The sequence below is a fragment of the Schistocerca nitens genome, chromosome 9, assembly GCF_023898315.1.
Source record: "Schistocerca nitens isolate TAMUIC-IGC-003100 chromosome 9, iqSchNite1.1, whole genome shotgun sequence".
NCBI classification, from domain to species: domain Eukaryota; kingdom Metazoa; phylum Arthropoda; class Insecta; order Orthoptera; family Acrididae; genus Schistocerca; species Schistocerca nitens.
Genome location: NC_064622.1, coordinates 435498979 through 435511075, shown reverse-complemented (window position 1 = coordinate 435511075; position 12097 = coordinate 435498979). Strand labels below are relative to the sequence as shown.

Genomic DNA, 12097 nt, shown 5'->3' with positions numbered 1-12097 from the left:
AACAATGGAATCATCAGTTCAAACTGAAAAGTTCATAGAACAGATCAGATACAAAAAGGGAGAGTGTGGCCATGTTTATCTGTCAGAAATACAGTGTAATGAGGTCAGTACAGATTCATAAGATAAAATGTTAATAATAAAAAAATAGACTAAATTGTGAATAGTCACTTTTATTAGTTTCAAACTTGATTAGAGTGGTGCTTGCAGTTGTTACTTTTGACAGCTTGGTACAGAGTGAGTGCATTGAACCGTAGTTGCCAGCAAGTGCCAAGTGCCGGCATTTGACGATAACACCACGCCTACCTCAGGTTGTGGCCATTAGCCGGCCACCAGGCCTTTGGTGGTAAGGAAATGACAATACTGAACAAAACAGTCATGTCACTGAATCTCACAGTTACAGTGTAAGTAGAGCGACCCCAAGAGAAGAATAGTCACTATCCTCTTTCTCAGATCCAGAACTGTTACAGGAGCTACTGAAATTACCATTTGTTCTTTCAGCAGTCCTCCATGAATCCATGTCTCCTCTACTACCTTCTTCATATGGTTGACAATTCAAGACAAGTCCTGTGGGTAACATTTGCAGTGGCCTGTTTTGTCCGCATTTCAATCTTTGATCATAAACTTCTTGTTGTTTCTTGCCACATATATGCTCAGTCAGATTCAAATGAGCATAATATACAGAAGAAGCATGACTACACTAAGCCCTTTAGCTTCAGTCAGTTCATCGACCTGATAGTGTGGAGCTTTGGCTTGTATTGTGTTACAAGTTCCATTAACTCCACATTATTCATGCCAGGCTTGACTTTATCTGATGGAACATTTGTTTGCACCCAGAGCAAAATATTTGCTTTTCTCCACTGCTTTGTTGGAACAACAGAGTGGTAGAGCCCATTTTCCATTACTACTGTCTCATTTGAAGAATATTTTGCAGCGGAACATTAGAAAACTACTACATGAAAACTGTGGCATTCATATGTTCGTGACAGTCACCTCGCTTCCTGGAATGAAACAGTTCGGAATGAAACCGCGAGCAGGAAGACATCGAAGCAATTCAGAAGCAGTCTGCTAGATTTGTTACTGGTAGTTTCAAACCGAATTAGGGCTCATGCGGAGGTCTATAGAGAGTCATTTTTCCCTCACTCTATTTGTGAGTCAAACATGAAAGGAAATGACAAGTAGTGGTACAGAGTACCCTCTGCCACGCACTGTAAGGTGTCTTGCGGGTATCTATGTAGATGTAGAGCCAGCATGAAGGGTGATTATTCTGTTACCCTTGCCTACTGGTGCTTTCATTGTTCTTTTTCCTGTGGAGTCCACCCACCCTTTTGTCAACATGTAATGCACATTAATTGATGTCTCGTCCACCTAAACAGTGTCTCATGAAAACAATTTTTAAGTGACTATCTGCTTCCAATGAACTCTCCACTTCTTTGAGACTGAAAAGAAGTAAAGTACGGTACAGTATTGCTTATGTTGATAACAAGCATACATGCCTGCGCATTGCATCCTGCTGGAATACATTCACCTTGGTAACCTGTCTATTGTAGCTTCTTTTCTTGGGTGGGCTGTCTAATAAAGAACAGCTTCATGTTGCTGCATCTTTGGTATCTTCCATCCTTTCCTTCTCCTTCCCATTTTTCAGTGCCATATATATCAGTGTATGTTAAGTGCAGCAGCCGTTCTGCTTACCACTCATTTAACATTTAAAATTGGACTGTCACTAATGCACTAGGGTTCAGCACAACTGTGTACAGAGTACACAAATTTGTGCCCCTGTCTACAGATCATAATTTCCCTTCCGGTGCTCGATATCGTCACAGCTGGTGAACATGTTCTTGAGTGACCTTGTTTATTCTATATCTTCTGTTCAGATATCCTGCTCTGTTATTGTTGATGCAACATAAACACAAAATACTCATTTGTAACACGTGATGATTGCAGAATGCTTCATGCAAAAAATACCATTTCACAATGAGATCTAACGAACATAGGTGCATCTAATTTGTGACACCACGTGGCACTGTTTATTCACGGTGTTACAAGAGAGGTACTTTATCAACTGAGTTGTTAGTAGTTTGGTTGGGAAAGCCTGCTCGCTACTGGTGTTACCCAGGTGATGGTGTCGTGTCCCCTGTGGTGAGCCAAATGTCAAAAGTCGCAACTTATTTTAAATGTGCTATATGTAATGTTAAGTAGAGTGCTTCCTGAACAGGGGAACGTTTCTATTACAAAATATATTTTTGCATCTAGTCTGTGTAATTGTAAGAAATAAATAACTGTAAAAGGTCTTAGAAGCTTGTAATTTTGGTCTCATGTAATTTACTGTTGGCCACTCAGCAGCAGAATGTGAGCCTCCCTCATTACAATTTTAAAGAGACCATTAGTGTTTCACTTATTCATCAAGAACCTTATGCATTTGAAATCTATTATTCTCAGTATTCAGAACTTCTAACAACAAATTAACATTTCTTTATTTTCACTTGTCATATTATTTATATTTCACATGATGAAACTGCCACATATAAATTGTGCTTGAAGTGTTAAATTTAGTTAGTTGGGTTTCATTGGTTGTGATTGGCCTGTTTTGTTTCATATCTTTTGAGTTAACTTCATCTTAATGCAGGTTACGTGGTGAACGCAAGAGGCTGCGCTCAATGTTTGCACGAGCTTTGTCTTCTGTTCAGGATTGGCCGGAAAGCATCTACCAAGCATGGATAAACTATGAACGTGATGAGGGTACACTCGATACATTGGAAGACTGTGACGCAAAATACAAGAAGTGGTTAGTTGAAACATTATCTTGATTTAAAATATTCCACATCAACAATATTCACATTATCTTGTAAAGTTCATGAAACTACACTCTCATCCCAAAATTTCCAGTCTGAGAAACACCGAAAACTCAATCGAGGTTCCGTAAATACATGGTTTGTGTTTAGTGATTACTTTTTAAATGTCAAATCAGTATATTTACAGTAACGTGAGAACTGTTTCCCAGTGCTGGGTAACTCACATAGCTGATTTTTAGTGTATTAATTACTTCACTCAAGTGATTTGTACTTAAATTTTACTTTTTATTTAGGCACACAAAACATACAAAGCTTTACAAGGCTATAGGGTTCTCCATATGGCAGTTTGGGAACCACAGCAATATTTTAAATGAATTGATATTCATATTTCTGGTATTGTGTCCTTTCATCCGACTGAAACACATTGTGCTGCAACAAGAGAGATAATGGAATTTCAAATTGTGAGAATTTTTCAGTAAATGTTATTAGTTAATAATATCGTACTGTACAAAATACAAACTTATGCCCCATATGCCACACACAGTGATACTGTTTCTCCTAGATTTAATGCTAATAGCAATGGAAGTGCTCACTCTATAGAACAATAGCTATGACTTTTGCCCTTTGGGTTCTCATGAGGTAAGGCTCTGACTGTTTTACTACCTTGAAAATACATACTACCAAATTATCCATATAGAGGACTGTGTCAGAATCAGTCAAATACCACTTAAATTGCTGAGTAATGAGTGCATTAGACAAGTAATTTGCAATTTTCCTTTTTTATGGTAGCAATAACTGAACATCAGCACTTAGAGGGGGTGTTCCGAAAAATCATCTTGAAGAAACAGTATGTAGTTCCGTATCACAACTGAGTCATTTAGTCAAAGCTACTGGGAAATAATAAAATTGTTCGCATATGTAACATAAGTGATAAGTTACCAGATCTGTTGCGAACAGGTTGGCATTTAAGGTGACATTTAGTGAGATGGCGAGATGCATTGAAAATGGCCCTTCGTTAAAATAAAAGGCATCCTGTTTTGGTTCACCTTTATACTATATGACAAAATTATGGGGCAAGGATTCATCACAGCCCACTTGTGGTTAAAGCAAGTACTTCCTACATGCATATAAATACCAGATATAATTTCAGTTTATTGTGACCTGCTGTTGTAGACTCATTGTAAATTCTTTCAAAGTTCAGAAGTGCTTCTGTATTGCAGTTGTAATACTGCAAGCCAGATAAGGAATTGTAGTGGCTGAGATGCAGAGGTTATTTGTAATATAACTTGCGAACATACTGGATTGGCTTTCTTTGTGATGCAGTAAATGCATTGATTGTTGATACTTGAAGACAAATCAGCCATTGCCAATGAAATATGTCTTGTTTTCCAATAATTCGGTGATTGCCTTTTGGACTAATCTGTCTTCACAGCTATAGAGCACAGACATATGTTCTTTTTTAGCACTAGTGAAGAATTCTTCCTAAAGTCGGCAATATTCTCAGTCTTGCTTATGTGTTTATTGAGGACTCAACACCTTAACTATTGTTTTCTTTACTCATTCCATTATTTGTATTCCACCAAGTGCTTTCCGTTACCACAATGATTGTGTTTAACTGTCTGTGTCACTCTTTGAAATACAGATCTTTTACTTTAGACACAACACACCATTTTCTGATATCACATCCCAGCCAGCAAAAGTTTTGAGATGTAGAAGTTGAATAGGAATTGATAATTTTAGATTCTAACAAGTATGCAGCCATTATGAGCCGCTGAAAGGTGCTTCATGCTTGGCAGGCATTCAGGGAACATCATTGCTAGTTTCAAGATTCTGTTTAATACTGCTACAGTCATCATCAAAAACCATATTTTAACAAAACATAAGCAATGCATTTGCTTGTACTACTACATGCCACTAGAGGGAAACATTTCAAAGAAATAAAAGCTATTTATATTTCAGTCTGGTAGGACTTTTTTTACTGTAATTTTAGTATTTTCATTTCATACTGTAAAATTGCTGTATAATTGTAATGCCAATTTTGCATATAATGGAGTTTGTTTATTAGGAGCATTACCTTTCTTCCCTTCTGCCTCCTACTAAATATTGTGTGTGCATATCATTTTAACAGTATGGAAGAGGTCCGGAAGCAGAGAGAGAAAGAATCATTCAAACAGGAGAAGAAACGTACGCCTGATGCAAAAGTGAAAGGAAAGAGAAAGGTAAAACAAATCACAAATGTGTACATTAAGTATACAGATTTTTGACAAGTGATGTTATTTTCTATTCATAATCTTTACAAATAATTACAATATTGTGAAAAGGATAGTTGCTACTCACTACATAGCGGTGATGCTGAGTCACAGATAGATACAACAAAAAGACTATCAGAGAACAAGACCTTCATTGGAAGCAGACAAGAAGAGAAAGAGAGAAAATATGTAGTGTTTTTTGTATTTTTTGTTGGTTTGGGGACTACTCTGGAGAGCTCACACAATTTTGTTATCTTTCAGGTGTACCTATATGGTACCCTTTATTCATTTGCAGAAGAAGAGTAATGTGTCATGCTACATTTTTTGTGTGTTCACTCCTTGTGTTCATATTTGCCTTTTGATCCTTCCAGTGAATAAAACACCTTTGTTCTAATTCATTGAAAGGAGTAATGTAACCTATGTGGCCTTCTGAAAAATAATACTCAACTTCTTTAACAAGGCTACAGGAAAGTTAAAATGAAATAATTTTTTAAAATATATGCAGTTCTATGGGCACAGAGACTATCCTGCTCCAGTACAAAAAAAGGGAGGGGGTGGTAGGAGATGGAGGAGGAGGAAGAGCTCTGGCATAGCGGGGGAAAAGAGAAGTTGTCTGCAATTTTCTTTTACTGCAAAACTATATCAAGCAAAATAGAGCCCGAAAATTGACAAAAGTTATATAAGAAATTCAGATGGTAGTGCTTGTCAATATGATCAGTGATAAGCTTACCATTTAATAGTGTGTGAAGTTTCATGACTAATAATCAGAGATATAACAGTGATAACGCTAAATACAATTTTGTAAAATTATTTCAAATGGTTGGGCAGCAATCCATAGCAACAAATTCACACTGTAGTGTACAACTGGACACACAGTAATGAAATGAGTGGCACTGCCATATATTAGTCAGTGGGAAAATAATATGTGAGTGTCCCATAGTGACTGTAACCACAATAGGTAACATCAGAGTGGCAAAGATATAAAGACAAATATTAGTGTACAGAATGAATTTTTCACTCTGCGGCAGAGTGTCCACTGAATGAAAGTTCCTTACAGATTAAAACTCTATGCCGGATCGGGTCTCAGACCAGGAACCTTTTCCTTTTGTGAGCAAGTGCTCCACTGACTGAGGCACCAAGCTGAACTCCAGACCCACCCTTTCAGCTTTACTTGCACCAGTACCTCATCTCCTACCTTCCAAACTTCACAGAATTTGTGCTGCAAAACTTGCAGGACTAGCTCTTCTGGGAGAAAGGATATTGCGGAGACATGGCTTAGCCACAGTCTTTGGAAGGTAGGAGATGAGGTATTGTCAGAAATTAAGCAGCGAGGGCGGGTTGTGTATTGCACATGGTGCACGTGGGTAGCTCAGTCAGTGGAGCACTTGTCTGTGAAATGTAAAGGTCTTGGGTTTGTGTCCTGGTCCGGCACACAGTTTTAATATGGCAAGAAGTTGCAATATTAGTCAAGTCTTTGCTTTTTCTCACTTTTGATTATATTTCATACACCTGTTTCCAGATCATTCTAGCTGTGCTATTTATGGTCCCCATTTGGGATAAAGTTGTTTGTTTCTTTAATGGATAACACAATTCCTTCTCATTTTCTGTCTAGTATACTACGTTCATGATATTAAACATATAGTACGGGCAGACAGTTTTTTTAACCCTTTAGATTATTTAATGATTTATTTATTTATTTCAGCTTTACCCTCCAAGAGCAGCAAGATTGTAATCACTTTGTGTGGGCTAGCACCAAAACAGGTCAAATGTTTTGCTGGGTATTGTAAGACTTTTACTTTAAATTTTAATCACGTTTATTGTTCTTCACTGACCCTCTCTTCTTTTCTACCCTGTCCAGTTCACCGTTCTGGCAGTGTTTACTCTACACTCTCAGAAAACATTGTTTTTACTCATCTACATCTACATGCACAGCTACACTCCGCAAACCACCGTGAGGTGCACAGCAGGGTACATCCCACTGTACTAGTTATTAGGGTTTCTTCCTGTTCCATGTGTGGATTGCAGAAAGAATGATTGATTGAGTGCCTCTATGTGTGCAGTAATTATTGTAATTGTATCCTCACGATCCCTGTGTGATCGATGTGTAGGAAACTGTAGTGTATTTTTTTTTTTTTTTTTTTTTTTTTTTTTAGTTCAAGAGTCTTCCACTTCAGTTCTTTCAGTATTTCTGTGACCATCCGTGCTGCCCTTCTCTGTATGCGTTCAGTATCCCGTATTAGTCTTGTTTGGTACGGGTCCACTTACTTGAGCAATATTCTACAACCGGTCACATGTTATTTGTAGGTTGACTGCTCTTCTCCTGTGTTTTCCAATTAACCAAAGTCTACTCCTTTACCCATGACTGAGCCTATGTGATCATTCCATTTCATATCCCTACAAAATGTTACACCCTGGTATTTTTATGCATTGGCCAATTCCATCAGTGACTCATTGACATTATAGCCATAGGATACTAAGTTTTATCATTTTGTGAAGTGCACAATTTTACTCTTCTGAATATTTGAAGCAAGTTGCATCAGAGATAACTGCATCATCTGAAAAAAGCCTAATTTTACAGTTAATATTGTCTGCAAGGTCATTAATATACAACATGGACATCAAGGGACCCTACACATCTCCCTGGGTCACACCTGAAGCTACTTCTACATCTCATGATGACTCTTCATCCAAGACAACATACCGCATCCTCCCTACCAAAATGTCCTCAGTTCAGTCACAAATGTCACTTGATACCCTGTATGATCATACTTTTAGCAATAAGCGTAGGTGTGGTACTAAGTCAAATGCTTTTCAGAACTCAAGGATTACTGCATCTACCTGACTGTCTTGATGCAAAGTTTTCAGTATGTCATGTGAGAAAAGTCCTAGTTGGGTTTCACATGATTGACGTTTTCAAAACGCATGCTGGATGGCCTTGAGGTGGTCAGTCTGTTCAGGATAGCTCATTATCTTTGAGCTCAGAATATGTTCTAAGATCCTACAAAAATTCAATGTCAAGGCTATTGGGTGGTAGCTTTGTGGATTACTTCGATTACCCATCTCGTAGATCGATGTGACCGTGCATTTTTCCAAGAACTTGGCACATTTTTTTGTTCAAGGGATCTACAATAGATTACAGTCAGAAGAGGGGCTAACTCAGCTGTAAATTCAGTATAGAATCTGATAGGGATTCCATCAGGCCGTGTAGCTTTGTTCAATTTTAATGATTTCAGCTGTTTCGGAACAGCACTGTCACCAATACTTAATTCATTCATCTTATCAGTGGTACTAGGATTAAATTGGAACATTTGGAAATTGTGTTAAACATTTCAGCTTTTGCTTTGCTATCCTCAAAGTCACTTCCTGCCTCATTCACTAGGGACTGGAACTAACTTCAGTGCCGTACAGGCTTTATATAGGACCAAAATTTCTTTGGGTTTTGTGAAAGATCATTTGACAATATTCTGATACGGTAGTCATTGAAGGCATCACACATTGCTCGCTTGACAGCCAAATCTGTTTCATTCAGCATCTCTCTATTTATAGTCGTATGCTTTGTTTTACACCTATTATGCAGTAATCTCTGTTTCTTTATAAGTTTCTTTACAGTGACTGTATAGTATGGAGATTCCCTCCCATTATGAACTGTTCTACTGGTTACATCTCTCTCCAATGCATGATTAGTCAACTATTCTTTTAAACTTGAGCCGTAGTTCCTCTACATGCCCCTGCCCTGTGCTGAAAGTTTCAAGTTCCTTGTTGAGATATCACACTACTGATTTTTTGTCTAGTTCACTGAACACACATATTTTTATACTTGTTTTAGTTGTTCTTTGTACTGTGGTAATTATTGTTACCACCACCATGTCATGGTCACTGATAACAGTTTCGATGTGAACATCCTCATAGGGGCAGGTCTGTTTATTGCTATTAGATCCAGTATATTCCCATAATGAGTGGGGTTCCTAATTACACAGGATATCTTATCACACCCACCACTAACAAAACTGTAATTTTCCCAATTAATTGTTGGATAATTAAAAGTGTCCACCAATGATTACACTGATTGGGGAACTTATACACAGTTGAACAGAGGTTTCTCTAATGTTTTTGTTTACATCAGGAGAGGAGTCTGGTGGATGACAGAAAGCTCCAATTATCATTTAATGCCACCCCTGATAAAAAGGGTCTTGCTCAAACAATCTCACATGCAGCTTCAATTTCTGTCTCGGTGGATTTGAGTTTCTTGTATACTGGGACAAATACAAAACTTCCATTTCCCATTATCCTATTATTTCGGTATACACTTAAATTTTCCCCATGCACATTTATTCACATTGATATACAATGAAACACAGAGGTTATGTATTCTTTGGCAGAACTGTGAACCACAAATACTGATTTGCTATGAAATAAATTATGTACTCAAAACACTCGCACTGGTAACTTACGAAAATATAATTTTTTAAGTGTTCAAATATTCTCAAAAATAACCTGTTTCTCACGTAATTTTACAATGAAATTAAAGGATAATTATATTGAACGAGGGTAGACCTACTGTTCTCAGAAATTGTAGAAGAGCACAAAGAAGTTTAAGCCTATAATTGAAGATAACAATAAGAGTTTATCGCGGCACACATGAATGTTTGAAACTTCACAATTTATCACAATACAAATTGGCATTGATACGATAAATGAAAGATTATACAGATGTGACATGAACAGGGAAATATGTGAATCTATAATTTCAAATTTGCACATGAATCCTATACATACAGTTTCACACAAAGTAAAATTCTTAAGTTGGCCTTTATATATAAATAAATGTGCAAATTGCTTGGATTTTTTGCTTGGCTGTTTCTGTGCCAACTTCTACATTGGTGTGTTGAAGAACAACACTGTAGCACGAGTTTTTCTTGGTCAAAAGTCCTAAAATCTGCAGAACTAACAAAGCTTGTCTTCTGCCTGTTGCTGCTAACAACATCAGTGTGCAGCTGTATAAATCATTAGCCATCCTGGATATGGTTGGATGGCTAATACAAACAAATGGAAGAAAACCACTTACCGTAAGATTGGTGTGTGGTGCATAGACGCACATAACAGAACACAGTATGAAGTGTGGTGGTGGTGGTTAGTGTTTAACGTCCCGTCGACAACGAGGTCATTAGAGACGGAGCGCAGGCTCGGGTTAGGGAAGGATTGGGAAGGAAATCGGCCGTGCCCTTTCAAAGGAACCATCCCGGCATTTGCCTGAAACGATTTAGGGAAATCACGGAAAACCTAAATCAGGATGGCCGGAGACGGGATTGAACCGTCGTCCTCCCGAATGCGAGTCCAGTGTGCTAACCACTGCGCCACCTCGCTCGGTGCAGTATGAAGTGTGTTCAAGAAGTAAAGCAACATATTTCTTTTATGGAAGCAGGTTGGTTTTATTCAGAATTCCAATTCACCATACTATTTCCCACTCTTTTGGTTACAAAACCCCATTCCTCAACAGAATCTCCGTTCTATGCGATTGCTTTATGCCACCTACCCAGAATGCCTTTATGCTCACATAGTAACACTCTATGGTCGGCGACGGAGCTAACATCTTCTGCATATCAGTAACCTTCCCATCATCCATGTACTACTTCCCCTGAAGTGCATCCTTCATTAGGCCAGACAGATAGAAGTCGTAGGGTGTGAGATCCGGACAGTACGGTGCATAAGGAAGGAAGTGCAATGAAGTTTTATGAGATTCTCTCAGGTGTGCAGACTGTTATGAGACCTTGTGTTTTCATGGAGAAGAAGAAGTTCATTTGCATTTTTGTGGTGACGAATATGCTGAAGCCGTTTCTTCAGTTTCCTGAGGGAGTGTGCAGCCAGCTGGCATGTAGGAAATTGAACAGGTTTCATGATCTTGTTGCAATGATGACAGACACATCTGCCAGATCTTCATAGACATTCTGCAAGTACTTGTGAATATCTGCGATGCTCTGCTTTTCTGCCAAAAGAAACTCAGTCACCGCTCTCTGCTTGGACTGCACCTCTGTTAAAGATGCCATTTTGAAGGTGACACACAATGCTACCACCAATTGGAACTTCATGAAACTATAGGGGGTGAAGCGGGAGTGTTCCATGATGTCACACAACAGATTCCACATTTTTCAACCAAAACAGATCAAGAAAAAAAATGTGCTGCATTACTTATGGAATGCCCCTTATATTAACTAACTTTTGAGCTCTGGCTCTTCTGTGTCAGAAGGTACACATGTTCATACATGCAATCACACAGATACCTAAATGCACACTACCATGACCATGGTGACAGTAATTATTAGAGAGCAGTTTCCTGTGTTGATGGATCTGGGGAGGGGATATGGAAGGACGCGTGAAGCAGAGAGTGTGGATAACGGTGTTGTTTAAGACAGGAATGGGAAAGACAAATGACTCAGTGACTGCACAATAAGACAAAAAGAGTTCTAAGGAGAGAGAGAGAGAGAGAGAGACCTCATGGGAATGTTTTGCAGTTAGGTCACTTTCATCGGTTTCGGTTCATCTTCAAACATCCAAACAGTTAATTGCTTCTTACTTTCTGTCTTGCGTACTGGGGTGTATTTCTCCCTCTTCTCCTGCTGATGTATATTTTGTAGGGTTTGTGGTGGGTCTTATACCAGCACTAGCGGGAAGTTGCGTCCGTGGCCAGTATAACTGGGCAATATTTTGCTGACCCTAATACACTGCCAGTTGAAAGTAGTATTACTTTTATCCTCTCTTCTCAGAGTAGTTGTTTGGTGGTCCAGATCCTTCCATGCCACCTCCCTGTCGATCCAACTGCAATGAAGATTCCTGGAATGCTTCCACAGGTTCTCTCTACTGCGCTACTATATAAATTGCCGCACTTCTCACAAATGTGTATATTTTGCCCAACATTTTCACTATTTCTTTTAACAACAAACAATTGCTATGGTAATACCACTCTCTTGAGTACATTCAAAAACCTCCATACATGCATACTTTAGGACCTGAGAGAGCAAACAAAAAACAGATAAAAGAACTACCGCTGTTCAAATGTTCATT

General features: G+C 38.5%; 1 protein-coding gene across 1 annotated transcript in view; it reads left to right on the top strand.

Moving 5' to 3' along the window:
- The window catches only part of LOC126202877 (squamous cell carcinoma antigen recognized by T-cells 3), an 80747-nt gene that overhangs the window by 48323 nt on the left and 20327 nt on the right, over window positions 1–12097 (top strand). Inside the window, exons 9-10 of the mRNA XM_049936917.1 lie at window positions 2624–2782; window positions 4918–5008. Coding sequence (XP_049792874.1) covers window positions 2624–2782; window positions 4918–5008 — 250 coding nt within the window. The remainder of the gene's footprint in view (window positions 1–2623; window positions 2783–4917; window positions 5009–12097) is intronic.